The sequence below is a fragment of the Megascapheus bottae genome, chromosome 25 (genome assembly GCF_031878675.1).
Source record: "Megascapheus bottae isolate mThoBot1 chromosome 25, mThoBot2.hap1, whole genome shotgun sequence".
NCBI classification, from domain to species: domain Eukaryota; kingdom Metazoa; phylum Chordata; class Mammalia; order Rodentia; family Geomyidae; genus Megascapheus; species Megascapheus bottae.
Window position 1 is genome coordinate 1,707,876 of NC_143533.1, and position 27,358 is coordinate 1,735,233.

The 27,358-nt window shown below is 50.5% G+C and overlaps 2 protein-coding genes across 3 annotated transcripts; one reads left to right on the forward strand and one right to left on the reverse strand.

Moving 5' to 3' along the window:
• The first annotated feature begins 234 nt into the window (after window positions 1–234).
• On the forward strand, window positions 235–25,386 carry Ubfd1 (ubiquitin family domain containing 1). 2 transcript variants are annotated; one of them, XM_090357842.1, is made up of 7 exons: window positions 235–325; window positions 542–874; window positions 2,458–2,666; window positions 5,550–5,615; window positions 5,724–5,829; window positions 10,613–10,695; window positions 12,937–13,502. In XM_090357842.1, exons 1-7 carry the CDS (start codon window positions 301–303, stop codon window positions 13,045–13,047), a joined length of 933 nt encoding a protein of 310 aa, XP_090213968.1. In that variant the 5' UTR covers window positions 235–300; the 3' UTR covers window positions 13,048–13,502. The 2 variants fall into 2 exon arrangements, with proteins under 2 accessions (XP_090213968.1, XP_090213967.1); XM_090357841.1 differs by lacking the exon at window positions 12,937–13,502 and adding an exon at window positions 25,189–25,386 and having other exon boundaries at window positions 236–325.
• On the reverse strand, window positions 19,615–27,226 carry Ndufab1 (NADH:ubiquinone oxidoreductase subunit AB1). The gene is made up of 5 exons (XM_090357843.1): window positions 27,022–27,226; window positions 22,553–22,675; window positions 21,630–21,717; window positions 20,208–20,307; window positions 19,615–19,762 (listed from the first exon to the last, which is right to left on the reverse strand). Exons 1-4 carry the CDS (start codon window positions 27,187–27,189, stop codon window positions 20,216–20,218), a joined length of 471 nt encoding a protein of 156 aa, XP_090213969.1. The 5' UTR covers window positions 27,190–27,226; the 3' UTR covers window positions 19,615–19,762; window positions 20,208–20,215.
• Window positions 27,227–27,358: the final 132 nt, after the last annotated feature.

The following is a 27,358-nucleotide window of genomic DNA, read 5'->3' on the forward strand; positions in this document are numbered from 1 at the left end:
CCCCTTAAAGTCGCAGGCGTCTGAGCGGGAAAAAAAAAAAAAAAAAAAGCTCACGCCCCCCTCTGGAGGGCTGCGGCCGCCACGGGGGCTGAGACCGGCGCGCCGGGCCACTTCTCCGGACCCGCCCCCCTCCGCGGCAGGGCCGGCCGGGGCGAGCGAAGGGGGCGGATCTCCATAGAAACATCCACCTGCTTCCGGCTGGTCGGGGCGAGATTAGGGGCTGCAGCGGGGGCCAATCTCAGCCCGCTCGCTTCTTCCCAGCGGCCTCTGCGGGAGCGGTGGGTGTTGTACACAATCATCATGGCGGCGGCCGGGGCCCCGGATGGTGAGTGCGGAGGGGGAGGCGGGCGCCCGGCTGGCACGGAGGCTGCGGGAGCTGCCGAGGTTTGCGGGGGGGGGGGGGGGAGGAGGGGGGCGGAGCGCGGCGCGGGAGCCGGAGCGGCGGCGGCGGCGGTGCGGCGGTGCGGCGTCGGCGCCGGGGCAGAGTCGCGTCCCAGGCCCAGCCCCGTGGCGAGCGCCCACCCCGTAACCCCCGTTGCAGGCGTGGAGGAGCCCGGCATGGACACGGAGGCCGAGAGCGTGGCCGCCGAGGCGTCCGCGCGGCCCCTCAGCTGCGTGGAGGCCGAGGCCGCGGCGGGGGCGGCCGAGGACTCGTGCGAGGCGCGAGGCCGTCTGCAGCCCGCCCCGGCCCAGCCCCCCGGGGACCCCGCCGCGCAGGCCTCGGTCAGCAACGGCGAGGACGCGGGCGGCGGCGGCGGCGCGGACAGGGAGCTGGTGGACCTCAAGATCATCTGGAACAAGACGAAGCACGACGTGAGGGTCCCCCTGGACAGCACCGGCTCCGAGCTGAAGCAGAAGATCCACTCGATCACAGGTAACCCCGGGCGGTGACAGCCCGCCGCCTCCCTCCCTCCGCTCCGCACGCCGGGCTGGACTCGCATGCGCGCCCGTCCCCTCCCCTCGGCTCTCCCTGCGGTTCTCCGTAGGGCCTTGATCCATCAGGTGTGGGTGTGTGTGTGTGTGTGTTGGGGTGGGGGGGAGGCTGCGGAGGGGGGCCGACACCTACGAAGATCGAGATGAGCTAAGCCGAGGTCGAAGCCCCAGGTGTCCCGTGAACACTTGTTCGTGTGTGTGTGTGTGTGTGTGTGTGTTCCTTCCAGCGGGCTCTGGGACCTTCTTCTGCCCATTCTGGTTTTCCTGGGTCTGGGATGTAGCCAGAGATTTATTTTTAGTAAATGTCTTGGGTAGCTCTTCTAAGGGAAGTTTAGCAAACACTGCTGTTGGCTAGGTATGGTGTTGGCCCTGGGTAGTGAACTCGTATCTGTCCATTTTATTTATACTACTTTGCCTTTGGAATTTATTTCTGTTTATGTGCCCACACACGTGCACGTGTGCTGGTACTGAGGCTTGAACTCTGGCTTGGGCACTGACTCATGGGTTTTTCAAAGCTCAAATCTGGTGTCATACGACCTGAGCCACACCACCAATTCCAGCTTTTTTGCTGGTTAATTGGAGAAGTGTCTCATAGACTTTATGCCTGGGCTGGCTTTGAACTGTGATCCACACATCTCAGCCTTCTGAGTAGCTAGGATTGTAGGGGTGAGCCACCAGTGCCCAGTGGAAATTATTATTATTATTATTATTATTATTATTATTATTTTGCCAGTTCTGGGTTTGAACTGAGGCTCTGGACAATGTCCTTGAGCTTTCTCAAAGCTATTGCTCTATTACTTGAGCCACAGCACCACTTCAGACTTTTTTTCTGTGTGTGGCATTGAGAAATCAAACCCAGGGCTTTGTGCATGCTAGGCAGGCACTCCACCACTGGCCCTTGATTTTTTTTTTGCCAGTCCTGGGGCCTGAACTCGGCCTAGGCACTGTCCTTGGACACTTTTTGCTCAAGGCTAGCACTCTGCCACTTGAGCCACAGCACCACTTCTGGCTTTTTCTGTGTATGTGGTTCTGGGGAATCAAACTGAGGGCTTTGTACATGCTAGGCAAGCACGCTACCACTAGGCCATTCTTCTCCCCTCCCCCCCAAACTCTTCTCCATGTAGCCCTATAAGGTATGGAAGAATAGTAACCTGGTTGGCTTCTCTGTCCCTGACACCTATGAATCGTAACTTAATAGGTGGGCAATTAATGGTTGGAAAGCATGATAGGACCAATGGGCTAATTACTAAAAAACTTGAAAAGCATGATAGGACCAACGGACTAATTATAGAATGCCAGACACTAATGCTTTACATTTAACCCATCTCATAATCCAGGCAGGAGGGTCTACTCCCCTCATTATATAAAGTTCTAGATTGGGGCTCAGTTGATGGCACTGCCCAAATTCACAAAGCCGATAGAATGCTGCTGGAATCAGCATTCACTTCCTATTCTTTTACCCATGGGTAGTCCATGCATCTGATCTATACATCTCCTTTCACTGCACTCTACCATTTTCCCAAGGTCTCCCGCCTGCCATGCAGAAGGTCATGTATAAGGGACTTGTTCCTGAAGATAAGACGTTGAGAGAAATAAAAGTGACCAGTGGAGCCAAGATCATGGTGGTTGGCTCCACCATAAATGATGTTTTAGCAGTGAACACACCCAAAGATGCTGCTCAGCAGGATGCAAAGGCCGAAGAGAACAAGAAGGAGCCTCTTTGCAGGCAGAAAGTGAGTCCACCCTGTGCTTGTTGGTCCTGAGCGATCTGAGGCTTTGTCCTCTCTAGCCTTGGCTGCTTACATTCTCCCTAGAATAAGCTCCTCTTTGGACAGGGTCCATGATGGAAATTTATGGCAGCAGTTGGGTGCGGCTGAGTGGAGGTGACAACTACCTGAGATTTGCAACTTTGTCTCATCTGGCGGGTCAGTGTGTCTAAGTCTACCTACTTTAGGATAAGGCCTTTGGAAAGGGAAGCTTCAGACCACAGAATAAAGAGAGTCACATCCAGATTTCTTTGTCCTGTTGTTTGCCAGAGGAAAACTGCCCGAGTTTGAGTCAGCCCCATGTTGTCCAAGTGTTCACATTTTTTTCCTTTTCTTTCTTTTTGTCCCCCCCCCCCCAAATCACCAAGTTCAGTCTTGGTATAGAAATCACATATCAGAGGTATCTCTAAAAGTGACCATTTCAGAAATCCCAGTGGAGCTGTAAAAAGATAAAGACACTAGGTTTTACTTCGCCTTTTTGTTCTAATCCCTGGAGCTGGCGGCTTGGTTTTCGCTTTGACCTTTGTTGCTCATTTTGAACAGAAAGGTTCTAGTGATGTGATGCTCTCTGTAGCCATTAACTTCTTGGTTTTACGTAGAAGAAACGGGTTGGAAGAGCCCTTCCCTGTGCCCATCCTCCCCTCCCCCAAGCCCCACTTGTTGCTGAATCACACTCAGGAAGGAAAACCGGTGTTTTGAGCCAGAACCCAAAGCTTTGCACTTGCCAAGCCTATCACCGATGCCCAGCACAAATACTTGAACCTGTATTTTCAGTAGCGTTTACTTTGAGCCAACATTGGTTTTAGTGATAGTAGGTTCAAAAGCATATGACCAGAATCCATGATCCCACGTATGTGTTCCCAAATCCCAAAAGGGATAAGTGTTTTTACAATCTGGTAGCAAAGACCTAAGCAGAATTCCTAAGAAATAGTCATATTTTTTTTTAAAAAAGGCTAATTTTTCTATAGGTGAATAAAGCGTATCTGGGGACAAATTGCTATCTCAGACACCATAGAGGATATTGTCTTTACAAAAATCTCTGAAACTTTATAGTCTAAAACATCTTCCCATGATCTTTTCTTTATGTGTTTTTGTTTGTTTGTTTTGGGGCGGGGTTGTAGCAGCCCTGGGGCTTGAACTCTGGGCCTTTCCTGCCACTCAACACTTGAGCCATACCTCCACTTCCAGTTTTTTGTTTTTCATTTGGGCTTTAGTGTTGGTTTGAACCCAGGGCCTCATACATGCTAAGCATGAGGTCTACAACTGAGTACCCCAGCCCCTATCTACCAGGTTTAGATAAGAGTTTGCTAGATAAGGCTGTTAGGCTAAAAATCTACATTAATACCTAAAAAGTGTTTATTTGGGTAGTTTCATCACCAAAGATGGGGACCTAGTTTCTGGTCATCTGCTGAGTTCATTTCTGTTTTCCTGTCTTCCCCACGCCTATGAGATTGATGCCCAGGTTCTTACTCAAGGCCACGCCCCTGAGTGGAACTTGCCTCATAAGTACAGGTTTTAGTTACTAATGGTAGCCTGTCAGGCTTGGAACTAGTCTCCACCGTGCAGAGGAGAGCCTTTAAAAGGTTCTCGTAAAGAAGCAAGGCTGACACAAATGATGCTCGCAGCCTGTGCTGCTGTGTTTCAACCATGTCACTTTATGAGGCCCTGCCTGGCCTGATTGAGAGGATCCAGCCCCTTCCCTTGCATCTGCAGGTTAGGGGTGTGGAGTTTAATGTGCTTGCTAGCATTCTGACAGTGGTTGAATTCATTCCTGCCACAGGGTAGACCAGGCTGTGAAAATGAGAGCTGGCTCCTGGCCTCCTGGTGCTTAAGTTGAATCAAATTTCTTGATCTGTAGTTCCAGCTTTACCAAGCTTGCCATAGCAATAAAGCCATAGGTAGAGAGACGAGCGTCTGGCATTTAGGGGGCTGTGGACTTACTGGTAGTGAGCTGCCTCTGAGCCCTCAGGGTTGGGTGGGTGAGGGCTGGAGGCTGCTTTGTGGCTGGAAACAGGAGGGATCAGCAATTGAGCTTGGAAATGTGGCTTCTCAGGTTTTCTGCACAGCTGAGATTAATGCAGACATTTCTGTATTAAGTTAGAGCTTTTTTTTTTTTTTTTGGTCAGTTATGGACTTGAACTTGGCCTGGGCACTGTCTCCAAGCTATTTTGCTCAAGGCTAGTGCTCTACTGCATTAAAGCACAGCCTCACTTTCAGTTTTCTGGTAGATATTGGAGATAACAGTCTCACAGACTTATCCTGTCTGGGCTGCCATTGAAGTCGGATCCTCAGATCTCAGTCTCCTGAGTAGCTAGGACAAGAGGTGTGAGCCACCAGACCCTAGCTAGCTTGGAGGTCTGTTTTTGAAGAAATTCCCTTAGACTTTCAGCTGGTGGTTAGCACTTTGTAGTTTTCTTTGGAGCTGAAGATGACAGCAGGTACTGTCATTCTTGCCCTACCAGGAGAGTGACACCTTTATTGCCAACTTTAGCTCGATGCTTCATTGTTTGGTGGGACTAGAGGGATTGGACTGGCAGCCTGTACACCCTGCTTGGGCTACTCAGGTCGGCTAATGAACAGTACGGTACCTGAAGTTAAGTGTGGGTTCCTGTCTTCCCAGAGAGGTAGATTGCAGTGGCTTAGTACTCCTTCAGAGGTAGAGACTGCTTTGTGGGCTTGTGAGACAGGAACTCTGTAGCACCTAGAAGGGACCAAGATTCAGTAGAAATCAAAAGGTTTCATATACAGATGTTAAGGTCTTCTTTTCCTCCCATGTGTCAGAGAGATAGCCACCCGATTCCAGTGTGGACAGCAGTCTCATTTAACCTTGTCTTCTGACTTCCGTTCTAGCAACACAGGAAAGTGTTAGATAAAGGAAAACCCGAGGATGTGATGCCTTCTGTGAAGGGTGCCCAGGTAAGCCAAATGGCTCTGAGAGCGTCTTTGATCTAGTCAGTCCACCTCTTGAGATTCTTGTGATTGAATCCTGTCCCCGTCTCTTACCATGCTCTTATCTCCCTCCAGGAGCGTCTGCCAACAGTGCCCTTGTCTGGCATGTACAATAAGTCTGGAGGAAAAGTGAGACTCACCTTTAAGCTAGAACAAGACCAGCTGTGGATAGGCACTAAAGGTATGTGTCCCTCTGGAGCTCCTAGTTTGCTCAGCTGCCAGTACCCACTGCTCATGCCTCAGTGCTGTCTGCTCCTCCTATGGAAACCACTCCTTGCTGTACTCCGTACTTTTGGCTTTTGCTTTTTCAACACTTGCCTTTTATTTATTTACTTATTTTCTTAAATAAATAAATAAATTTATTTTTTATTGCCAGTCCTGAGGTTTGAACTCAGTGCCTGGGCACTGTCCCTCCCCCATCCTCTTTGTACTCAAGGCTGGCACTCTAGCACTTGAGCCACAGCATCATTTACATCTTTTTCTGAGTGGTTTATCAGAGATAAGATTCTCACAGACTTCTCTGCCCAGGCTCGATCTCAGCCTCCTTGTAGCAAAGATTATAGGCATGAGCCACTGGTGGCCAGCTAACACTTGCCTCTTGTTTGGCCTTTTCCCCTCTGCTCTCAGAGACAGTCCATCAGACACTGACTCTTCTCTTTGCAACACAAAGCCAGAAGTCTGAATACTTGGGCTGATCAGGCCTGCTTCCTAGAAAAGTGTGTATGGATGTACACACATTTATAAAAATTGAGAGGTTCACTTTTTCTGATGGTGGGGCATATACCTTGTAAAGAAGAATCAAAAGATACACATGCATTCTTACATGGCAATGAGGACTGGAGCTAAGGACTATTTCCTAATGGATGACACTCAGCCTCCTTATTTTATTTTTTAATTTTTTAATTTTTTTTTCCCCCACCCCGGTCCATTGTGGGGCTTGGGCTCAGGACCTGGGTGCTGTCCCTGAGCTCTCTTTGCTCAGGGAGAGTACTACTTAGAGCCAAAGCTTCACTTCTGATTTTGTGGTGGTTCACTAGAGATAAGTGTATCAGAAACTTTTTTTTTTTTAGTTCGAGCTGGCTTTGAACTATGATCCTCAGATCTCTACCTTCTAAGTAGCTAGGATTACAGGCGTGGGCTTCCTTCATTTCCTATCACTCAGACATGATTAGTCATGCTGACCCTATCTGGTTGCCTTCTGGCCCCTGCTGCTCCCATCTGTGAACAGAATCTGGTTGAACAGGAATTTTCTGGCCACTATCTTGGACTTTCAAAACAAGAGATTTTTTTGGGGGGGGGGGGGTGAGGGGTCATGGGACTTGAACTCTGGGCCTGGGGGCCATTCCTCAGCTCTTCCACGCAAGGCTACTGCCATATCCCTGGGTCTGGGCGTTGTCTCTGAGCTCTTCAGCTCAAGGCTACCCACCCTACCCCTTGAGCCACAGTATCACCTTTTCTAGTAGTTAATTGGAGATAAGGGTCTCGGCTCTTTAGTGCCTGGGCTGGCTTTAAGTGAGATCTTCAGATCTCAGCCTCCTGAGTAGCTAGTGGTGTGAGCCACCATGCCCCACTTAATAGGTTTTTGTTTAGGGACAAAAATGTGGAGGAGTCTGGAGTTTGGCCTAGTGGTCGAGTGCTTGCCTAGCATGCACAAAGACCTGGGTTCCATGCCTCTGTACCATATACATAGAAAAAACTGGAAGTGGTGCTGTAGCTCAAGTGGCAAAGTACTAGTCTGCCTTGAGCTGTCCAAGGACAGTGTCCAGGCCCTGAATTCAATCCCCAAGACTGGCAAAAAAAAAGGGGGGGGGTGGGAATTGAATTTGTTCCTTTCCAGAACAACCCTCTGCTGATTCTTGAAATGAGTAAGCCAAAGTACGAGCTGCTGTTCATGAACTTTAACAATTTTCTAACCTGTGGGTGTTTTTTTTTTTTTTTTTTTTTTTTTTTTTTCCTGCATTTCACTTATCAACCTTTCACTGCCTGGACAGAGCAAGCTATCCAAACTTAGAAGGGGTCTTCTCGTTCCGAGCCCCTCACTGGACCATTCCCTTCTGCAGAGGCTTGCTAGCATGCCTTGGGTCAGAGTCAGCTGCCCAGCTTTCCTGGTCTTGCCATTCACTTGCCCCTCACCAGACTTCTTTGCCTTTGTCTTCAGGTAGCCCAGTTAAAGGCAGTGGCCAAGGGGGAGCTTGAGCAGACTGTGGGTAGAGTAGGTGCAGGCAAACAGCCGATGGGGCCTGAGGCCCCAGGTGCTTGTTAGAATCTTGAATACTTTAGTTATGACATGCCCCAGAACCATGGCCTGGGCTATGGAGGACGCCAAGGTCTGCATTGGAGCTTTTTTTTTTTGCCAGTCCTGGGCTTGAGCTCAGGGTCTGAACACTGTCCTTGGACTTTCTCAAGGCTAGAGCTCTACCACTTGAGCCTCAGCACCACTTCCAGCTTTTTTCTATGTATGTGGTACCGAGGAATCGAACCCGGGTCTTCATGCATGCTAGGCAAGCACTTTAACCACTAGGCCAAACTCCCAGCCCCATGCATTGGAGCTTTTATTTCTGTAGGCCTGACACTGAGCGGCCTCGTCCTCACTAGCTTTTTTTGGAGGTGGGCCCGGCTGGGTTCCTTGTTCTGGGATGTGAACTCAGAGCCTAGGGTACTATCTCTGAGCATTTATGCTGAAAGCTAGCACTTTACCACTTGAACCACAACTCCACTTCTGGTTTTAGTTTAGATTTGTTTTGCAGTTGGTTGTAAATGAAAGTTTCATTTTCCTGTCCAGGCTGCCCTAGAACCACGTTCCTCCAATCTCAGCCTCCTGAGTGGAGTTACAGGTGTGTCCTACCAGCGCCTGGCTCACTAGCCTTATTGAGGGATTCCTTGTGCCTTCCAGAGTTGAGGAAAGCTGAGCTCTTCTTTCTTCACAGACCCCTTGGCCAATGTCCATTGGGTCATGTGCCCCTCCCATGTGTCGGGGAGTGTGTCTCCCTGTATCAGGAGGAGCACACCCTGTTCCTAGAGCTGGCTGCTAGCCTCTGGCAAGAAGCAGCTGGCAGTCCTGGCATCTGTGCAGCACTTTGCTAGCAAGGACCCTCAAGGCCACTCCTCCCCTGTGCTGCCTTGTGTGGGCAGCCTCAGGCCCCCACAGAACAAGAACAGGCAGCTGCACTGTCCGGAGGGGAGTCTGTCTATCCTTTATCTCATTGCTGTCACTCCAATCAGAAACTGTGGCCCACTGTTGTCCAATCTTTGGAGAACCAAGAGAAAATTAAAATCCCTATTTTCTTGTGAGATCTACAGACATTTTGGGGTGAAATGTGCTTGCTTCAACTTTTTTTTTTCTTTTTTGCCAGTCCTGGGGTTTGAACTCAGGGCCTAGGCATTGTCCTTGGACACTGTTTGCTGAAGGCTAGCACCCTGCCACTTGAGCCATAGCACCACTTCTAGCTTTTTCTGAGTATATGGTACTGAGGAATGGAACCCAAGGCTTTGTGCATGCTAGGCGAGCACTCTACCACTAGGCTACTCTCTTAGCCCTTAATTTTATTTTTAAAAATCTTAATGTAAAGGTGATGTACAGAGGAGTTACAGTTATATGTCAGGTAATGAGCACATTTCTTTTTTTTTCTATGTATGTGGTACCGAGGAATTGAATTAAACCCAGGTCTTTGTGCATGCTAAGCAAGTACTTTACCATTAGGCCACACAACAGGCCCTGCACATTTCTTCCTTTTTTTTTTGCCAATCCTGGACCTGAACTTAGGGCCTGGGCACTGTCCTTGGGTTTTTCTCAAGGCTAGAGCTCTACCACTTGAGCCACATCACCACTCCTGGCTTTTTCTATGTATGTGGTACCGAAGAATTGAACCCTAGTCTTCATGCATGCTAGGCAAGCACTCTACCACTAGGCCAAACTCCTTGCCCCTGTACTTTTCTTTTTAAGCAGTGTCACTCCCTCCTCATGTTCTCCAGTTTTCCCCTCCCAGCGCCTCTCCATCTCAAGTTGTATAGTTCATGAAATGTACTTTTAGTGCTATCAGTCTTGTTCTGTGCATGAGGACCCCCCTTTTTGTTACCCATTTTCAAAAGCCACTAGACTACAGCTAAGGCCTGTTCATTCTTACTCCATTTGGCAACTCTTCACACCCTACCTGCTTTTCTAGACTTTTCTTCCTGCAAGGGCTGCACTGAGTCTTCCACCTTGCTTGAAGTGTTTGCTGAGGCTGCATGCCTATACCCCAGTATCTGCAGGTGTCCCTTCCACTGGTCCTGTGGTTGGCCTGCACCCTGCAGCCTCTTCTCTCTCCCTCTCTCCTTCTCCAGATGCCCCTCACTGCCTGACTTGGCTGCCATTCTTAAACTTGCTGCACGGTGATGTCCACCCCACATAACTGAAGCCACAGGGACCTGCTGCTCCTTCATTTTTCTCCCTGTCTGGGTGCCCACACCTCAGCTAGCCCTGGGCGTGGGCTGTTTTGTGGGTGTTTATTAGTTTCTAGGCTTTCTGACTCTTCCCAAGAAAGGCCTGTCTGCCCTCTTGACATCCTCTTCATTGGCTCCCCGGAGGGTCTCAGGAAGCACCAGTGAGAAGCTTTAGACCCACTGTACCTTCTGGAGATGCCTGCAGTTCTGGCAGCTCCATGAGGGAGGGGTGCTATGGCAGGAACTGGGACTGGTGGGCTGTGGATAATTGCTCTCGAGCTGGGTGCTTGGTGGCCCCCATTTACCATCCTAGCTCAGTTCACAAGGCTTGACAACTGAGGATCCAGGTTCAGAGCCAGCCTAGGCAGGGAAGTCTTTGAGATTCTTACTCCAGTGAAATACCAGAAAACTGGAAGTGGTGCTGTGGCTCAAAGTAGTAGAGTGCTAGTCTTGAGTGAAAAAGCTCAAGAGACAGTGCCCCGGCTGAGTTTAAACCCCATGACTGACAAAAATAAATCACTGCTGTCATCCCTCTCACCTAGAGCGCACTGAGAAGTTGCCCATGGGCTCCATTAAGAACGTGGTGAGCGAGCCCATCGAAGGGCACGAGGACTACCACATGATGGTGAGTGCCCCTCGGCTGCAGCCCCGTGTTCCCCTCGCCCTGCCCTGGTCCTCTTCGGTCCCCTTCAGAAACGTCATGCCTCCCTCTCGATTTGTAATTCTTTGCTTTGACACCAGGATAATAAATACCCAGAAGAAGAATGGCTTGTGGGGGTTTTGGTCTGGTTTACAAAACAAGAGTGTCCCTCCAGCTTCAGGGTTGTAAGGTCCCCAAGCAGCCTCTCCTGCAGGATCCCTGCTTTGGCTGGAGACCCTCTAGGGAACAGGGTCTGAGGTCCAGCCCTGCAGTGTAGGTTTCCAGGACAGCCCATATAGAGGTGTTCTGCAAGGAGTCAGCAAAGCAAAGGGTCTGTGATGCTCCCACTCCTGCTCAGAGAGGCAGTTTAGTAAAGGAAGTCCCAAGGGCACTGCCCCAGATACCTGACAGGACACAGTATTTGCCATTCCCCTCCATGAGGAACAGCAGCTAATGGTTTACCCTGGGCCATGGGGGTCAGGGGGCAGAGGGAAGTGTGAGGAGACCCATTCACTGTAGGACAAAAGTGCTACTTGGGAAGCTGAGATCTGAGGATCATGGTTCAAAGCCAGCCCTGGTAGGAAAGGCCAGGAGACTCTTACCTCTAATAATCATGTAAAAATGGGGAGTTCTGACTCAAAAGCTCAGGGGCAGTGCCTAGGCCCTGAGATCAAGCCCATAATTGGCAATAAGAAGTCAGGGGAAAGGCTGCACAAAAGGAGCGAGCTCCTGGGAGTGCTCCAGGCAAGCACAAAACCCTCATCTGGAAGACAAGATTGCAGATGGGCTTGTTGGGCATGCTCACTTGTTTCTCTGTGGAACAGATGGATTTTCTAATGTTTAGCTAGGCCTTTTGGTCTGTTTTGATACATTGGTGGGAACAATGTGACCCTGTGGGGGCAGTACCCAGTTTGGGGACAGCCTGATGATACAGAGGAGTTGAGTGGAAGGACTCGGGGTATGGGTAATAGCCTAGTGTTTCCATGAAATGCTTTTTTTTCTTTCTGCACTCATTCCTGGCCAGAGCCGCTTCCAATAGCCCCCTTTCTAAATGCCAAGGTGGAGCTCGGGTGTTGGATAGCATAATGCCAGTATGCATTCCCCTTCTAGCTGTGGTTCTCTAACTAGACTCACCTGTCACACGCACAGTTAGAAGTATGCTTGTGTTCTTACATTTTAGTTAGGTTTTAAGAAATATAGAAAAAGGCCAGTGCCGGGTGCAGTGGCTCATGCCTGTAAACCTAGATACTCAGAAGGTTAAGATCTGAGGATCAAGGTTCAGAGCCGGCCGGAACACCACAGGACCTGAGACTCCTATCTCCAATTAACCTCTAGAAAATGGGAAGTGGGGCTTGGCTCAAGGGTAGGTCAGTAGCCTTGAGCTAAAGAGTACAGGGACAACTCCTAGGTCCAGGGGTGGGTAGGGTGGTAGCCTTGAGCTGAGGAGCTCAGGGACAGCGCCCAGGCTAAGTTCAAGCCCTATGACCCACCAAAAAAAAGAAAGGGCCAGGTGCTGGTGGAAATCCTAGCTACTCAGAGGCTGAGATCTGAAGATCACACTTCAAAGCCAGCCTAGGCAAGAAAGTCCATGAGACTCATCTCCAGTGACCCCATTGTCTTCCTCTCTGGCTCCCATTATGACCACCCGTCTGCTTGTCTGGGCCTATGTCTATGAGCAAGACAGAGTAGTTTTGTTTTTTCACTTTTCCTAAGTGGTATCATGATGTGTACCATTCTGCAACTTACTCATGAATTGCGATCTGTCTAATAACTAGATCCGTAAGATCTGGCTCGTGCCTTTGGAAAGCACTTCAGTATCCTTGTGAACCTGCCAGGCACCGTTACTGCCGGGTGTGTGGGTGCTTCGTGCCATTATGTCACTGTTTCTCCTGTGTGGATGCAGGTTTTCTGGGCTCAGGCTCTCAGATCCCTGTGAGCTGGTGAAGAGTTTCCTCCTGGATCAAGCTGCTTTCACAAGCCTTCCAGAGGTTCTGACGTGCACTGACATTGACTGCTACTGTCTTACTGTCTTAGGAGTTGTCTATGCTGAACTTGTCTTTTTTGGGGGGAGGGGTGAAACATTAGGAGAACATTCCCCGTGTGCTTCATGACCTTCTGTCATTCATCCCCTTTTGATTAACTCACTTCCCTCCTCGCGTTTGTTATGCTGACTGCTTGGTGATCCATCTCTGAGGTCCGGCTTGCTTTTCCTTGTCTCCCTTCCAGGCATTTCAGTTGGGCCCCACCGAAGCCTCTTACTACTGGGTGTACTGGGTCCCAACTCAATATGTGGATGCAATCAAGGACACTGTGCTGGGAAAATGGCAGTATTTTTGAAAGCACTTTCACCTCTGGCCCAGGAGACTGACCCAAAGTGAAGGACATTGCGGGAGAGGCCTGCAGCACCCCTGGATTTCCGAGTTCTGGAACTTTGTTCACAAAACTCATCTGTTCAATCTGAGGCGATGTGCTGACTGAAGCCAGAGGTGATGTACTTTCACCATAGCTTAATTTTAACTTAAAATCACCGGTTCCCTTTCTTGCAGTCGGCTTCAGACCATTTTTTAAAGTCAGTATGGTGGAAATCAATAAATCTGAATTCCGAACCTGTGGTGTGGAACACTCTGTGTGAGAGTAGATCTGCCATTGTTGCTGAGAAGGGAATGATCAAAAGCTTTTTCTGCTTTCACTGTTGCTGGTTTTTGGTGGTTTTTTTTGTTGTTGTTGTTGTTGTTGTTTTTAAAGAAGTGATTTCAAATGAAATATTTTCATAAACCTTGGTTTTGAAAACATTTGGACTGCTTTGTGATGAGTTGGGGGTGTTTTTTGTCTTAAATTGTATGTAAAATGGGGAGGAAGGGGACTGTTGTTGGTAAGCCATACTTTGCTGTCCATTGATTCTGATTTTTTTTTTTTTTTAATTTCAATTCAGTTGCCTAGATTTGAGATTTTGTTAATCCAAAGACATCATTTCCTCTTTTGGTACCTCATCCACAGTTCCTTTCTGAGCTCCCCCCACCATGCTGCTGCCTAGGGGTGCTTGAGAGAGAAGACCTGGGGGGGCCTGGGTCAGGAGCTCTCACCTTTCTGTGGTGGTCGTGAACTGGGCTGTCTCCATGTCTTGCTTTTCAGGCCGCCCCCTGGAGATGCCCAGCCTGGCGCCAGCAGGTATGGGCTAGGCTGCTCCAGCTCAAGGCAGCGCCCCATGGAAGGAAGTTCCTAGGGCCAGGTTAGGTTCGCAGACCTTTGTTTGGAAGTGCCCCCAGAAACCTGCAAGCAGTCCAGTGATGATTTCAGTTCGACTTCTCCATTCCATCCTTCTGCTTAAGCGTTATGTTCAAGTGCCCTTTATCCCAGCCTCCGAGGCTGCCCTCCCCACTACGTCATGTCACCCAGTGGGTGGACCCAGTGGTGTGTTGGACCCCCAGAAGTGGGATAATTTCCTTGCCCTCTCATGACCAGCTCATCCTCTTCTGGTTTCAGTCCCGACTACCTTTGTACACGCGTACTTGTGTTGTCTCCTGATGGCTTGACTGAAAGGCGGAGTGTCTTTTGGGTGATCCCCTTTGTGCCGTGATGTTTCTCTGCTGCTGTCTTTGCAATTCTCCTCTCACTGGTCGCAGCTTCCCACTGGAGCCTGTCCCCTCATTCTGTGAACCGTATTTGCATGTACGCGACCAAGATGACTGTCCCTTGTGAGCCAGCTATGACGCTCTTCTAGTCCCTTCCCTTCTAAGCTGTAGTCCAGGAACCCTGCCCACTAGACTCTTGCTTTTCGTGCTGTAGTCAATGCCAAGTTTTGTCTCTGGCAAGGGAAATCTACTCTGCTGTTTGGTGAATGTTAAGTACATACGTGAAGTTCAACGTCCATGAAACGGCCTGGCGTTCATCCCTTCGCTGGATTTTTTTCTGTGCGGCCCAGCCTCTGGGGGAAGTGTGTGCCTCGTTGCTCAGCCTGTCCCCAGTTGTGACCAGGCAGCAGGCAGCGCCTCATCTCGCTTTGCCCTTTTCGTTAGTCCTCAAGCCTTGACGGTGCCATGAGCTCATGGTTTTGGTCTCATTACCGGCATCTGTGCCCGGATTGGTTCTGAGCCCACTCCTGCCAGTGTGCCCATGTGTTGTGCCCTCCCTCCATGTGTCTGCCTGCCTGCCTTCATCTTGCTGCCCAAGGGCCTGATCGCTTCTCACTCAGGCTGGTGCCAGTGTCAAGAGGACCAAAGCCTGTGTGAGCCTTTTTCTTTTCAGTAAAAATGGTGCTTTTATTCCTTACTTGGAGATTTTCTATATAAATAAAAATATACATGACGGCTTTTTTTTTTCTTGTGTAGAGCTGTTTTTCAGTGTTGCTTTGCAGAGCTCGTGGGCCCTAAGTTGACATTGGACTCACTGTCAGCTCAGGGCTTGGGAACACTTCCGGAGGGCACAGACAGCCCTGGGAGCCTTTGTCACTCTTGTCACTGTCCCAGTATTCACTGATGTGATGTTCTCTCTTGCCCCGTGGACAGTGTTTCCTCCTCTGGACTAGCCTGTCCGGTCTGTGAGCAGACACACATGTGCTTAGCCCTGAGCTGCATCAGCGCTCGTGTTCTTTAGGGTTCCATCCTGGAGGCCGGACGCCTTCCCTACCACCTGGAACTGGTACTGGTGCTCTCCTTCCCTCTCTTCTGGGGCCACCACACCTGACCCCTGTAAGCCAGCCAGAGCACATAGACTCGGGAATGACGGGAGCTCTGGGGTGAGGTACTGCAGTGAGCTTTCTGTGAATAGCATTTGCTCTTTTGAAGTAGCCAGCATGGGGGCCCAGGGAGGCCCTTAGTAGCCACTTTAGGAGGGCTGAAAGGATGACCTGCCACATTGCCATGTCAGTGAAACGCCATAGTTCACCAAGAAGGGACCTTGTTTTCTTTTACTGTGTGCCTGAAGGAGCATTCAGTGACTGCCCGTAAGAGGCCTGTCCTTTCTCTGAGGGGCTGAAAAAGGGGTGAGTACATGTGCAAGGGCTGTGCAAGGGCAGGCTTGCTTTGCACTCTGTCTGCTGAGGACGCCTTACTCCTCAGCCTCTGTAAAATGCCTGTTGGCTTGGAAGAGGATGGTCCCTTTGTCTTGATACTTCCTGTTAGGCTCAGTCTATGTCCTTATCCTCTTCCTCCTCGGGGCCTGGCTGCCTTGCTGAGGTGCCAGTAGTGAAGTGAGGAGCTCCTGGCACATAGACCTGCCAGGCTGGGTGGTTCTACTGCTTTTTCAATGTCTAGCAGCCTTCCTCTCTTTCTTAAAAGAGTTCTGCAGTTATTTGACAAAAATCTGTAAGTACCCTATTTCCTTGTGGTGTGTGCTCTGTTCTGGTTTGGTTCTTAAATGCCTGTTTGAGAGGAGATGAACGTATTTAGTCTATTAGATTTGCGCTGCTGGATTTTTTTTTTTTAAGTGTGTAACCTTGACTAGATGTCTTATTGTTTATCCTGTAAGATTAGTCTATCGATTAAAGTTTGATAATTAATTGTGTCTCCTTTCCAATTCTTCACGCGTCTGCTCCATACTGAGGACTGACCAAGATTGGAAGTGGGCTGAAAGACATCCTCTGCCGGCCTTGGTCTTATTTGCTTGGTTTTGAGTGTATCTACCCAAGTAAAAGGTAATGGTTTGGTTTGTTGTGGAGTACGGGGACTAGTAAGCCGCTCTTCCTGTGGGAGCAAGCGCTCCTCGGTCTGCGTAGCCTCCGTGTTAGGGGAGCTGCCCACTGTCTGGCAGAGTGTCCTGTCACCCCACTGACCATTTTGCTTTTGAGAACATGTTTAAAACACATTGAGGGAGCCTCACCTAGTGGTAGAGTGCTTGCCTAGCATGCAGCATGGAGCCCTGGGTTTAATTCCTCGGTACCACATGCACAGAAAAAGCCAGAAGTGGTGCTGTGGCTCAAGAGATACAGTGCTAGTCTTGAGAAAGCCCAAGGACAGTGCTGAGGCCCTGAGTTCAAGCCCCAGGACTGGCACGCGTGCACACACACACACTGAGGCCTAGTGTGGGTGGCGCACGCACGCATGCGCACACACACACACTGAGGCCTAGTGGGGTGGCTTACTCCTATATTCATAGCTACTGAGGAGGCTGAGATCAGGAATATTGCAGTTTGAAACCAGCCCTGGCAGAAAAGTCTTTATGACTCCCATCTCCAGTTAACTCGCCAGGACTAGTGACATGGGCTTAAGTGGGTAGAGCACCAGCCATGAACAAGAAAGCTACATGAGGCCCTGAGTTCAAATCTTAGTTCTAAGAACAAACATAAAAGCCAACAATGAGCCAGGCTAGATGGCTTATGCCTATAATCCTAGCTACTCAGGAGGCTGAGATCTGAGGATCAAGGTTCAAAGCCAGCCCAGGCACAAAAGGACCCGAGACTCTCCAATTAACCTCTAGAAAATGGGAAGTGGGACTTGGCTCCTTGTGCTGAAGAGCCTCAGGGACAGTGCCCAGGCTGAGCTCAAGCCCCATGACCCACCAAAAAAATAAAACCCAACACTGAGAACAACCTGGGTTTGGCTGGTATATATGTGAAATCCTAGCTACTCTAGTGATGGAGTCAGGCAGAGCAGGAGTTCAGGACCAGTTTGGTAGTTAGTGACCATCACTAGTCCCGTGGGAAGAATGAGGAACACTTCATTGGTTTGACCATACAGAATACAAAGATGGCTCAAGTAGTAGAGTCCTTAACAGAAGGCCCTTGGTTCAAATCCCAGTACTGCAAAAGACAAAAGAGCAAAACAGAACTGAGTGCTGTGGCTCACACCTATAATCCTTGTTACTAAGGAGGCCGAAATCTGAGGATAGTAGTTTGAAGCCAGCCAACAGGAAAGTCCGACTCCTTATCTCCTATTAACCACCACCAAGCCAGAACTGGAGTCTATGGCTTAAGAGGTAGTGTTAGCCTTGAGTTCAAGCCCCAGGACTGGAAAAAGAACCCACCCCCAACCAAAAAAAAACCTCAGGTGAGCTGGGTGGGCATGAGGGTATGCACCTGTAATCCAGAAGGCAAAGGCAGGAGGATCATGAGTTCAGGGCAACCAACACCCCCAGGAGTGACACATCATAGGTGGCATGGAAGCAGAAGTAGGCCGCCTCCTTATAGGCCATGAGAAACAATCCTCCTGTGACCCGTGCACTTTGGAATGCTGCATTTGGCCAATTCACTGCTTACCTGTAGCAGTAGTGTTTAGTTTCTCCCATCCCATTCTTGTTTTTGGAGCAGAAAGGCCAGGGCTTCTATTGAATCACCTAGACCTTACAATGAATTCTGTGTGGCCAAGCCCCTCATTATTCCCCTGGGACTTGTGCAATGAGCAACATGAATGGGCCATACTACTACAGCTATCTGGGTAAGAGGTCAGCCCACAAGGACTTAAGCTACCCAGTGCTGCAAACTGGAACTTTCCTAAGGTACAGAGGTGGGGAGTAGAGCATTTGTCTAGTATACAAATAGGGGAGTAGTGTCCCTTTTCCTCAGTAGAGGATGCAACAATGACTAAACACTGCAGTGTAACCACAGCTGTTTTGTGTGGAAGAAGGAATGTATGCATCAGTGTTAGTGTTCCTAGAGTTAACTCAGAGAGGCAGGCCTGAGGGGGCCTCAAATTAGAGGCTTCCTGACTCATCCCCCCACCAGGGGGAGCTGACACTCAGTCCTGCCCCCCCTCCCTTACAAACTACACATTCCAGTGACAGGAATGGTGACACCATTAAATCTCAGATCTAGGCGGTACACGTAGTTTAGCTACATTGACCTCCAGAAACTAACACCGCAATAATGAAAGGAGCAGCTGGAAGAAGGCTAAGGCAGGAGGAGCTGAAAGGCACTTGGGCTACATAGACTGGAGGGCTGCACAGAGCTGCTGTTCACCCACGTAAGACAGAAGAAAGCAATGCAGGCGGACCCAAGCCTGAGTGCTATCAGTTTATTTAGAAAGAGGGCCTCAGGCAGTGGTGAATTAGACCGGCACTCTACTATCAACAAGTCCATTTGCTAACAGACACGTTTAAAGTCCTCTGTTCATGAGAACAGCCATTTTTAATATCATTTTGTGACTGACAATGTGCTATACAGAGGGGCTACCATTTCATAAGTCAGGTAACCAGTACATTTAGCACATTTATTCATTCTTAACTTTTTAAAAGTACGCTACTGGAGAAGCACTGCCTTTCACAGTACAGAAGCTTGAACCCAGAACCTCCTGCTTGCTTTGCTGGGGTCGTACTGAAGCTATGCCTTCAGCCCTGCCTTTTGCTGGTTAATTGGAGACAGTGTTTCAAAGATTTTTCCATGTTGGCTGGCTTTGAACCTCAGTGTTTCAGATTTCAGCCTCCGCTCAGCAAGTTCTTTCCAGACCACCTCACCATCTCAGGTTAACCTTGACATCTTCTGCCTTTGCCCTGCCCTACACGTTGAGTTTGAGTTTTTTTTTTTTCTTTTTGTCTTCTCATGGAGCTTGAACTCAGGGCCTAAGCACTGAGATAAGAGTCTCACAGACTTTTCCTGCCCAGGCTGGCTTTGAATTACGATCCTCTCAGATCTCAGCCTCCTCAGTAGGATTACACACAAGCCACCAGCTCCTGGCTTCCCTGTAATTTTTTTTTTTGCCAGTCCTAGGGCTGGAACTTAAGGCCTGAGCACTATCTCTGAGCTTCTTTTGCTCAAGGCTAGCACTCTGCCACTTGAGCCATAGAGACACTTCTGCCTTTTTCTGTTTATGTGGTACCGAGGAATCGAACTCAGAGCTTCATGAATGCTAGGCAAGCACTCTACCACTAAGCCACATTCCCAGCCCTTCCCTATATTGTTAGTATACATGATTAAACTATGTCATCACATAAAGGCATTTTATAACACATTGAAAAAGCAAAGGTTGAGAAGTGTTGGTTTCATAGATTTATTTTCAAAGGGCAAAACGCTTAGACAATTTAAATAGAAGTCCAACAGAGCCTGTGCCACCACTGCCGCCGAGGCACCTTCTCCCTCGACCCTCTCCGGTATCATCCGAGTCCTCTCTGTGAGGAATGGGTTCTGGTAAGGACAAAGTAAGGTCATGTTCTCTCTGTGCAAAACCTTGGCCACGTCCCATGGGCCGCTGTGCTCAGCGCTGCAGACACTTTACAATGTTACCCTAGGCAGGCCTGTCCCTGTCCCCTGACAAAATGTCATCGGGCTATCCACTCCCACTTCGTGTGCAGCAGGGGGTCTGCCTCGTGGGGGTTCAGGAAGGCCATGTTAGCGAGGAGGGCTGGTGATCAGGGAGTCCTGTCCAAGGGTGACTCCTCACTCAAGGAGAAGGACGATAGATAGCCTGCTTCCCAAGGCAGATTATGGGAAGTGTCTAGGACTCGAGGCATAGCCACCAAACCCAGCTCCACGTCCATTTTATAAAAATCTGTCACGCATTTCCATCTTTCTTTACTCTAGCTTTGCTGAAGAACTACAGACAATTAATTACAAAGTTGAGATTATTTACCTGGTATTTTATTCATATACATCCTTCTTGTCTGCAATGTAATCTACAATTTCTTGTGGACACATCAACTTCTCTGCGTCTATATCAGGAATTTCAAACCCTAAATGAAGAAAGTTGACAATAGGTGTGTACAGAAAGAACAAATGCTTCAGTACTGAAAGCACCCCACTCTTCTCCCAAACCCACAACTCAAAATCATCCAGCCACCCTGAATCCCACTCTGGCTGTGAGCAAAGAACAAGTGGTACTAGCACTGTGCTGGGGACACTGCTGGTTGTTTTTTTGTGTGGGTCTTGGAGTGTGAATTTAGGGCCTGGGCCTTGTCCCTGAGCTATTTTGCTCAAGGCAAGTGCTCTACTACTTGGCCAAAGCTCCACTTCTCAGCACTTTTCTCCGATCTCAGCCTGAGAAGCTAGAGTTACAGGTGTAAGTCACTGATGCCAACTGAAAAGTCTTTCTCAACCAAATCCTTAGGATCCCTTAGCAGTTCCCCCCAGCCACTTTGTCCTGACTGCCGTTTGTGCCAGGGCTCCCTTCACTTGGCATACTTACGCAGCTCACTGCATGTGTACCACATGTACCAGAAGCCGTGTGATCAAGACATCATGCCTTTCTCCACCTAGCGAGGCAGCCACTTCCTCTCCTGTTGAGTGCTTGCCCAGACCCTGCCCACTGTCTACATATGGCTTCTCCTTAACACTCCATGCTGCTGCCAGCTCATTTCACAGCCGAGGAGATAGGGTTGGCAGGGAGATAGGCCCTGGGAACCAGTAGGCAGTGATTGCTGAGTGCAGCTCTGAGCCGTGTCCTCTGTAAGGTGCAATGGAGGCCCCCGGATTCCCACCCAGGGACTAAGCCAAGCGGCTTCGCAAGGGCGTGCTAGCTCAAAGGAGCAGTACATGGGGGGCACACAGGGCCAGGCAGAGGCACAATGGGACTGCCACCAAGCTTGGTGTGGCCATACCTCATAAGGGGACTCAGTGGCATGCACATCTGCTCAGGTGCCGCCTTTGCCCTCCCCCTGGGACTCTTCAGTTCCATCCTGTACCCTGTGCCTGCCCTGTGCCAGCCTGGTCCCCACTAGGGGTGTTGTCGGATGGTAAGGGGTGGGAGCTACTGCTTCTGTTAATTTATATTTTTGTTTTTCTGCCAGTCCTGGGCTTGAGCTCAGGGCCTGAGCCCTGTCCTTGGATTTTCTCTAGGCTAGAGCTCTACCACTTGAGCCTCAGCACCATTTCCAGCTTTATTCTATGTATGTGGTACTGAGGAATCGAACCCTGGTCTTCATGTATGCTAGGCAAGCACTCTACCACTAGGCCACACTCCCAGTCAGCTTCTGTTAATATTTGATTCCCATCTGGACTTGCAGCACTTCTTTCCACTGACAGACCTATGACAACCACGCTGTGCACAGCACATTACCAAATTCATCTTCCATGGCCATGATAATCTCCACTTGGTCCAGACTGTCCAAGCCTAGGTCTTTCATGAAGTGAGAATTTACTGAGAGCTGCAAGAAGGAAGCCATAGGTAAGAGAATCGCAGTGTAGTCTAGCCAGGGGAAAATCGTAAGACTACCTGAAAAATAACAAACATAAAAGACTGTGGGTGTAGCTAAGTGGTACAATGCCTACTCTGCAAGCTTAGGGTACTAAGTTCAATCCCTAGTACTGGCAACAACAACAAAAATCGGTGCTCAAGAGGAGGCAAGATTGAGGCCAACCTAGCCTACAGATCAAAGCCTATTTCAAAAGGAGGGAGGGAGGAAGGGCTGGTGATAAAAGCCCCAGCACTGAAAAGCAAAAAACAAAAAAGCATTTCCCCCATTTTAAAAAAGCAGAAGAGGCTGAAAAGTGTTCATGGTATATTATCTCTGGTGACTTGTGGGTTAGGTGCTGGGGATTGAACCCAGGGCCTTTGCCTACGTAAAGAAACTCCACCTCCAGCCCACTTCTTCTTTTCTTTGCTTTCTCTCTCTCCTCTTTCCCTTCTCCCCTCCCTTTCTTCCTTTTTGGCCAGCCCTGGGGCTTGAACTTAGGGCCTGGGCATTGTCCCTGAGCTTCTTGTTTTGTTCAAGGCTACCACTCTGCCTCTTAAGCCACAGCATCATATACAGCTTTTTCTGTGCATGTGGTACGGAGGAATCGAACCCAGGACTTCGTGCATGCTAGGTGAGCACTGTACCATTAGGCCACGCTCCCGCCCCCCACTTCCATTTTTTAAAAGCAGGGGAGGCCCACTAACATGCTCATGCTGGCACATCCCAAAGCCAGTACCTGGCGGCTGCTGTCACGAGGCCTGTGATTAAAGCTGTGATTAAAGGGGGGTGTAGACAGCACAATTACCTTTTCTGGGTCAATCTTGTCATACAGCTTCAAGACGTACAGTACTCGGTCCTTGATGCCCTCGAGTGTCAAGGGCGGCAAGTCGCTGTAGGAGCGGCCCCACTGTGGCACAGGCCCTGGCACCTACAAGAGGACGGGGAAAGTCAGTGAACCCCGTGCGGCACATACATAGACAGAGGCAGCTCAGAGGTGGGACTCTCCAGGCTTGGGGGCCTCAGGATCCTGACAGTTCTCAGCAGGTTGGCCCCAGGAACGGAAACAAGGGGAGTCTGGTCTCTACCCAAGCTGCCTTGGACCACGGTCCTCACATCTGTCTCCTAAGCAGCTAGGATTACAGGCATGAGCCACCAGCACCCTGCACCTCTCCCACTTTTACTGGGTTGGTGGGGGTCAGAATAACTCTCCCAGACTCCCCATGGCCTAGAAAGGCAGTTCCCACTAGCACTGGAAAGGCCCATTTTGGCTTAGGAAGTATTCAAAAAACCCTGGGCCAGTTCCCAGGAAGCCAGCTCCGAGGGAGGGAAGCCCTCATCACCCATTCCGCTTCAACAGATTTCTTCCAGGAAACCTGGCATTTGTTTGGTTTTTTTGGTTGTTGTTGTTGGTCATGGGACTTGAACTTAGCCTGGGCATTGTCCCTGAACTCCTCAGCTCAAGGCTACTGCCCTACTCCTTGAACCACAGCACCACTTCCAGTTTTCTAGTGGTTAATTGGAGATAAGAGTCTCACAGACTTTAGTGCCTGGGCTGGCTCTGAACCTCGATCCTCAGGTCTCAGCCTCCTGAGTAGCAGGATTACAGGCATCAGCCTGGCTAAGCCTGGGGTTTGGACGAGAGAGTAATTCATATTTTGGCATCTCTGACATAAGCCTGCCTGCATGACTCAGGCATTAGAGTCCTGGCCAGATTCAGTTACCAAATGTGGGGTGAGCTCCAACTCATAAGCCAGGGGTTAAAGAGGTGAATGGATAACACGGAACAATCTAAGCTGGCTCATCTCAGTGAGTGAGAGTGACAGTGAGTGTGGTGAGTGAGTGTGTGCTGTTGGCAGGGTTTGAACTCACCATCACTCTCCCTTAGGATTTTTATCCATGGATTCTGCTCTACAACTTGATGCATACCTCTAGCCAGGCCTTTTTTGTTGGTTACTTTGGAGATGGCATCTCAAAAGACTTTTCTGTCCTGTTTTTTTGTTTTTGCCATTTCTGGGGCTTGAACTCAGAGCCCGGGCACTGTCCCAGGACACTTTCTGCTCAAGACTAGTACTCTACCACTTGAGCCACAGCACCACATGTGGCTTTTTCTGTGTATGTGGTACTGAGGACTCGAACCCAGGGCTTGGTGCATGCTAGGTGAGCACTCTACTACTAGGCTACGCTCCCAGCTCCTTGGCTGGTTTTTGTTTTTGTTATTTTCTTTTTTAGCCAGTCCTGGGGCTTGAAGTCAAGGCCTGGGGGCTGTCCTTGAGTTCTTCAGCTCTAAGCTAGCACTCTACCGCTTTGGCCACACAGCACCACTTCCTGTTTTTGAACTGCAGTCCTCAGAGCTCAGCCTCCTGAGTAGCTAGGATTACAGGCGTGAGCCACCAGCACCCGACTCTCCTCTGTTTTGTGCCAGTCCTGGGGCTTGCACTCAGGGCCTAGGCACTGTCCTTTAGCTTTTGTGCTGAAGGCTAACACTCTACTACTTGAGCTGCAGCTATACTTCTGGCTTTTTAGTGGTCAATTGGTGATACGTGTCCTGGAGTTTCTTGCCTGGGCTGGCTTCAAGTTGAAATCCTCCGATCCCTGCCTCCTGAGTATCTAGGCTTACAGGTGTGAGTGTGGCTCTCAGCTTCATTTTTATTAGTATTTTCCAGTATTGTGTGTGTCTTGAGGACCTAAGCCTCTACAAGCAAACTTACTTTCTATGGAGAAATCCTTAAGAATGACAAATTGAAGACTTGAAACAAACAGCATGCTAGGCACCAGTAGCTCACACCTATAATCCTAGCTACTCAGTCCAAGACTGGAGGGTTGAGGTTCAAAACCAGCCAGGACAGAGGCCGGAGTTTGCCCCCCCCCAAAAATCAGACAGGACTGGTATGCCATGAAGATGAGAGGCCTCCAAGTGTACCAGATGCAGGTGTCCGCAGTACCCACCCTAGCCACTAGGTGTCGCCACTGCCTCCAGCAGCACTGGCAGGTGAGTGGCAGGGCAACAGGGTCAGAATGAGACCCTAAGGTGTACCCAGATAGAGGCCACATTCAGGAAGCAGGCTGCTGCTGCTGCCCCTGTGCCGGCTTTTATGAGCTCCCTGGCCTTGAGCAAGTTAATCTTAGAATTGTGGGAGGCTTGGGGCGGGAGGTTGGGGGGGGGGCAGTCCTGGGGCTTTTACTCTGGGCCTGGATGCTGTCCCTGAGCTTTTGTGCTAAAGGCTAGCTATCTACTACTTGAGCCAAAGCTCTACTTCTGGCTTTTTCTATGATTAGCTGGAGATGAAAGTCTCGTGAACAAGCAAGCACCTCCTTAAGAGCCAACACACAACTGTACTCGATGCCAATCACAGAGGCCAGGCCTCTGAAGAGACAGGGTTCAAAATGACTCCTTTCCACCAGAGATCCAGTGTCTTAACGGAATCCACCTTCCTCCACCAGGAGCCCCTCTGCGAGCGAGATCCAGAAGCAGCTGCAGAACAACTCTGAAGGCCTTCCCTACCACCTGCCCAGACATCTCACACCCCAGCCCCATACTTGTTTTACACACATCCACTTCCTCTCCTGCTAGCCAGGAACCACAGAACTCCCCGTCCTACCTCCTCAGTCATGTTCACTCAGCTGTTCTTCCTCAACAAGCCTGGCTCAATGTTCACTTTTTGGGAAACCAAGAGAACAGTGTGAGGCCTAACAAAACTGTGTTAGGCCTCACCACTGTTCTCTTGATTCCCAAAAAGTGAACATTGAGCAGGCTTGTTGAGAAGAACAGCTGAAGCCTGAACTGACTCAGGAGGTAGGACGGGAGTTCTGTGGTTCCTGGCTAGCAGGAGAGGAAGTGATGAATCTAGCTAAAACCAAGTATGGGGCTATGGCTCAAGGGGTAGGGCAGTAGCCTTGAGTTACCTACCTTGGGCTCAGGGACAGCGCCCAGGCCCCAAACCCCATAACCCTCCCCCCCCCCCCACACACAAAATTGTAACTCTAAAATAATGGCTCCTCTGCTGCAGATGGAACCCAGCCAAGGTGGTGGTTGGGGTGATGGGAGCTCTTCAAAGCAGGACCAATGCCCACAGGGCAGGACCATCAGGCAGCAGCAAGGCAAATGATAGGTTTTGGCTCCTAGGCAGACCTAGAGTCATAACCTGGATTGGAACTGCAGAGCTGTGCACACAGAGGAAGGCTTGAGAATCAATGCTGAAAGAAGACCTTAGCGACTGTGGAAATCACTCTCAAGTCAGGCAGCAACGTCTACCAGCTATTCTTTTTTTTTTTTTGTCTTGTGCTGTTACTAGGGCTTGAACTCTGGGTCTGTCATTCTAGAGTAGCTTTTTAACTTACATCTACCACTTGAGCTGTACCTCCAATTCCAGGTTGCTGCTATTTCATTAGAGGTAAAAGTCTCTCTGATTTGTCAGCCTGGGCTGGCCTCAAACCAGGATCCTCGGATCTCCGCCTCTCATGCGTAGCTACCATTACAGGTGTGAGCCCCTGGCGCCTGGCTCTCATTACCCTTCCTAACACAGAGCATTAGGGTCTTCACCTCTGATACAGCCAGTAAGGAAATGTCCTGCCAATGTGTGTTCAGACTGTCAGCAAGTCACAACCGGTCCGTATAAGAGAGGATGCCTTGATCCTCCCTTACTTGGCCTGGGCATAACTTCCTCGGAACCGTAACGGTCGTGATAGACTCTCACAACTTTACACAGAGGCCCAGCAGTATAAAAAGAGGTTTCCCAATTCGACTTGGAGATGTTAACCCTACCTGAGGGCAGTTCTTTGTGTTCCTTTGTTTTGGCTGTCCCGGGGCTAGAACCCGGGCCCTGCGGCTTGCTAAAAGCGGGCAGCCTCCCACGGGGGCCACGCCTCCGGCCCCAAGGTAACCATCCTTCCATGCTGGACGCCCTGGAGTCCGTCACACGGGCGGGAACTTAAAACTCCACGGAGGGGAGGCCCCGAGGGGGAGGATCCGAGCGCGCGGCCGGGGCCTGCGGAGCCCCCGCCCCCCCCCACGCCTCGCGTGGGAAGGGACCCACGCTGCGGAGGGCTGCGGCTAGGACGGCTGGCGGGGCGCCTCCCGCCCCCCACCCCCGATGGCCGGCATCACCACGGCGGGGTCCCCGGCGGCGTCCCCACCTCGGCCCCCCCGGGGCTCAGCAACGCCAGGTCCGCCGCCCGCCGGCCCCGATCCCCGCGACCTCCGACCCCGGGACGCCCCCCCTCCCCCCCCGCAGCCCTTGACCCCGGCCAGGCCCCGGCAAAGTCACCGCGAGTCACCTGCGCCAGCGCCGCGGCCGCGTGCGCGGCCCCGATCCTCCTCCAAGTCTCCGAGGGCCGCAAGGCAGTGCTAAGCGGCCGGGCCAGGGCCAGCGTCGGGACCCGTGGTGGAGGCGCCAAGGCCGCGGGCAGGCGGCGGGCACAAGCGGAAAGGACACGAGCCGCCATGGCTACGCCGACCCAGGATGCACTGCGCCGCGGCCTCCCGCCCACGTCTCCTCCTCAGCGGCACCGCGGTGGCGTAGAGCGTCGACCCGGCGCCCCGCCGGCGATGGCGGCCCCTAGCGGCCCGGGGTGGTACTGCATTCCCCGGGGCGGCCCAGTCCCTCCACCAAGA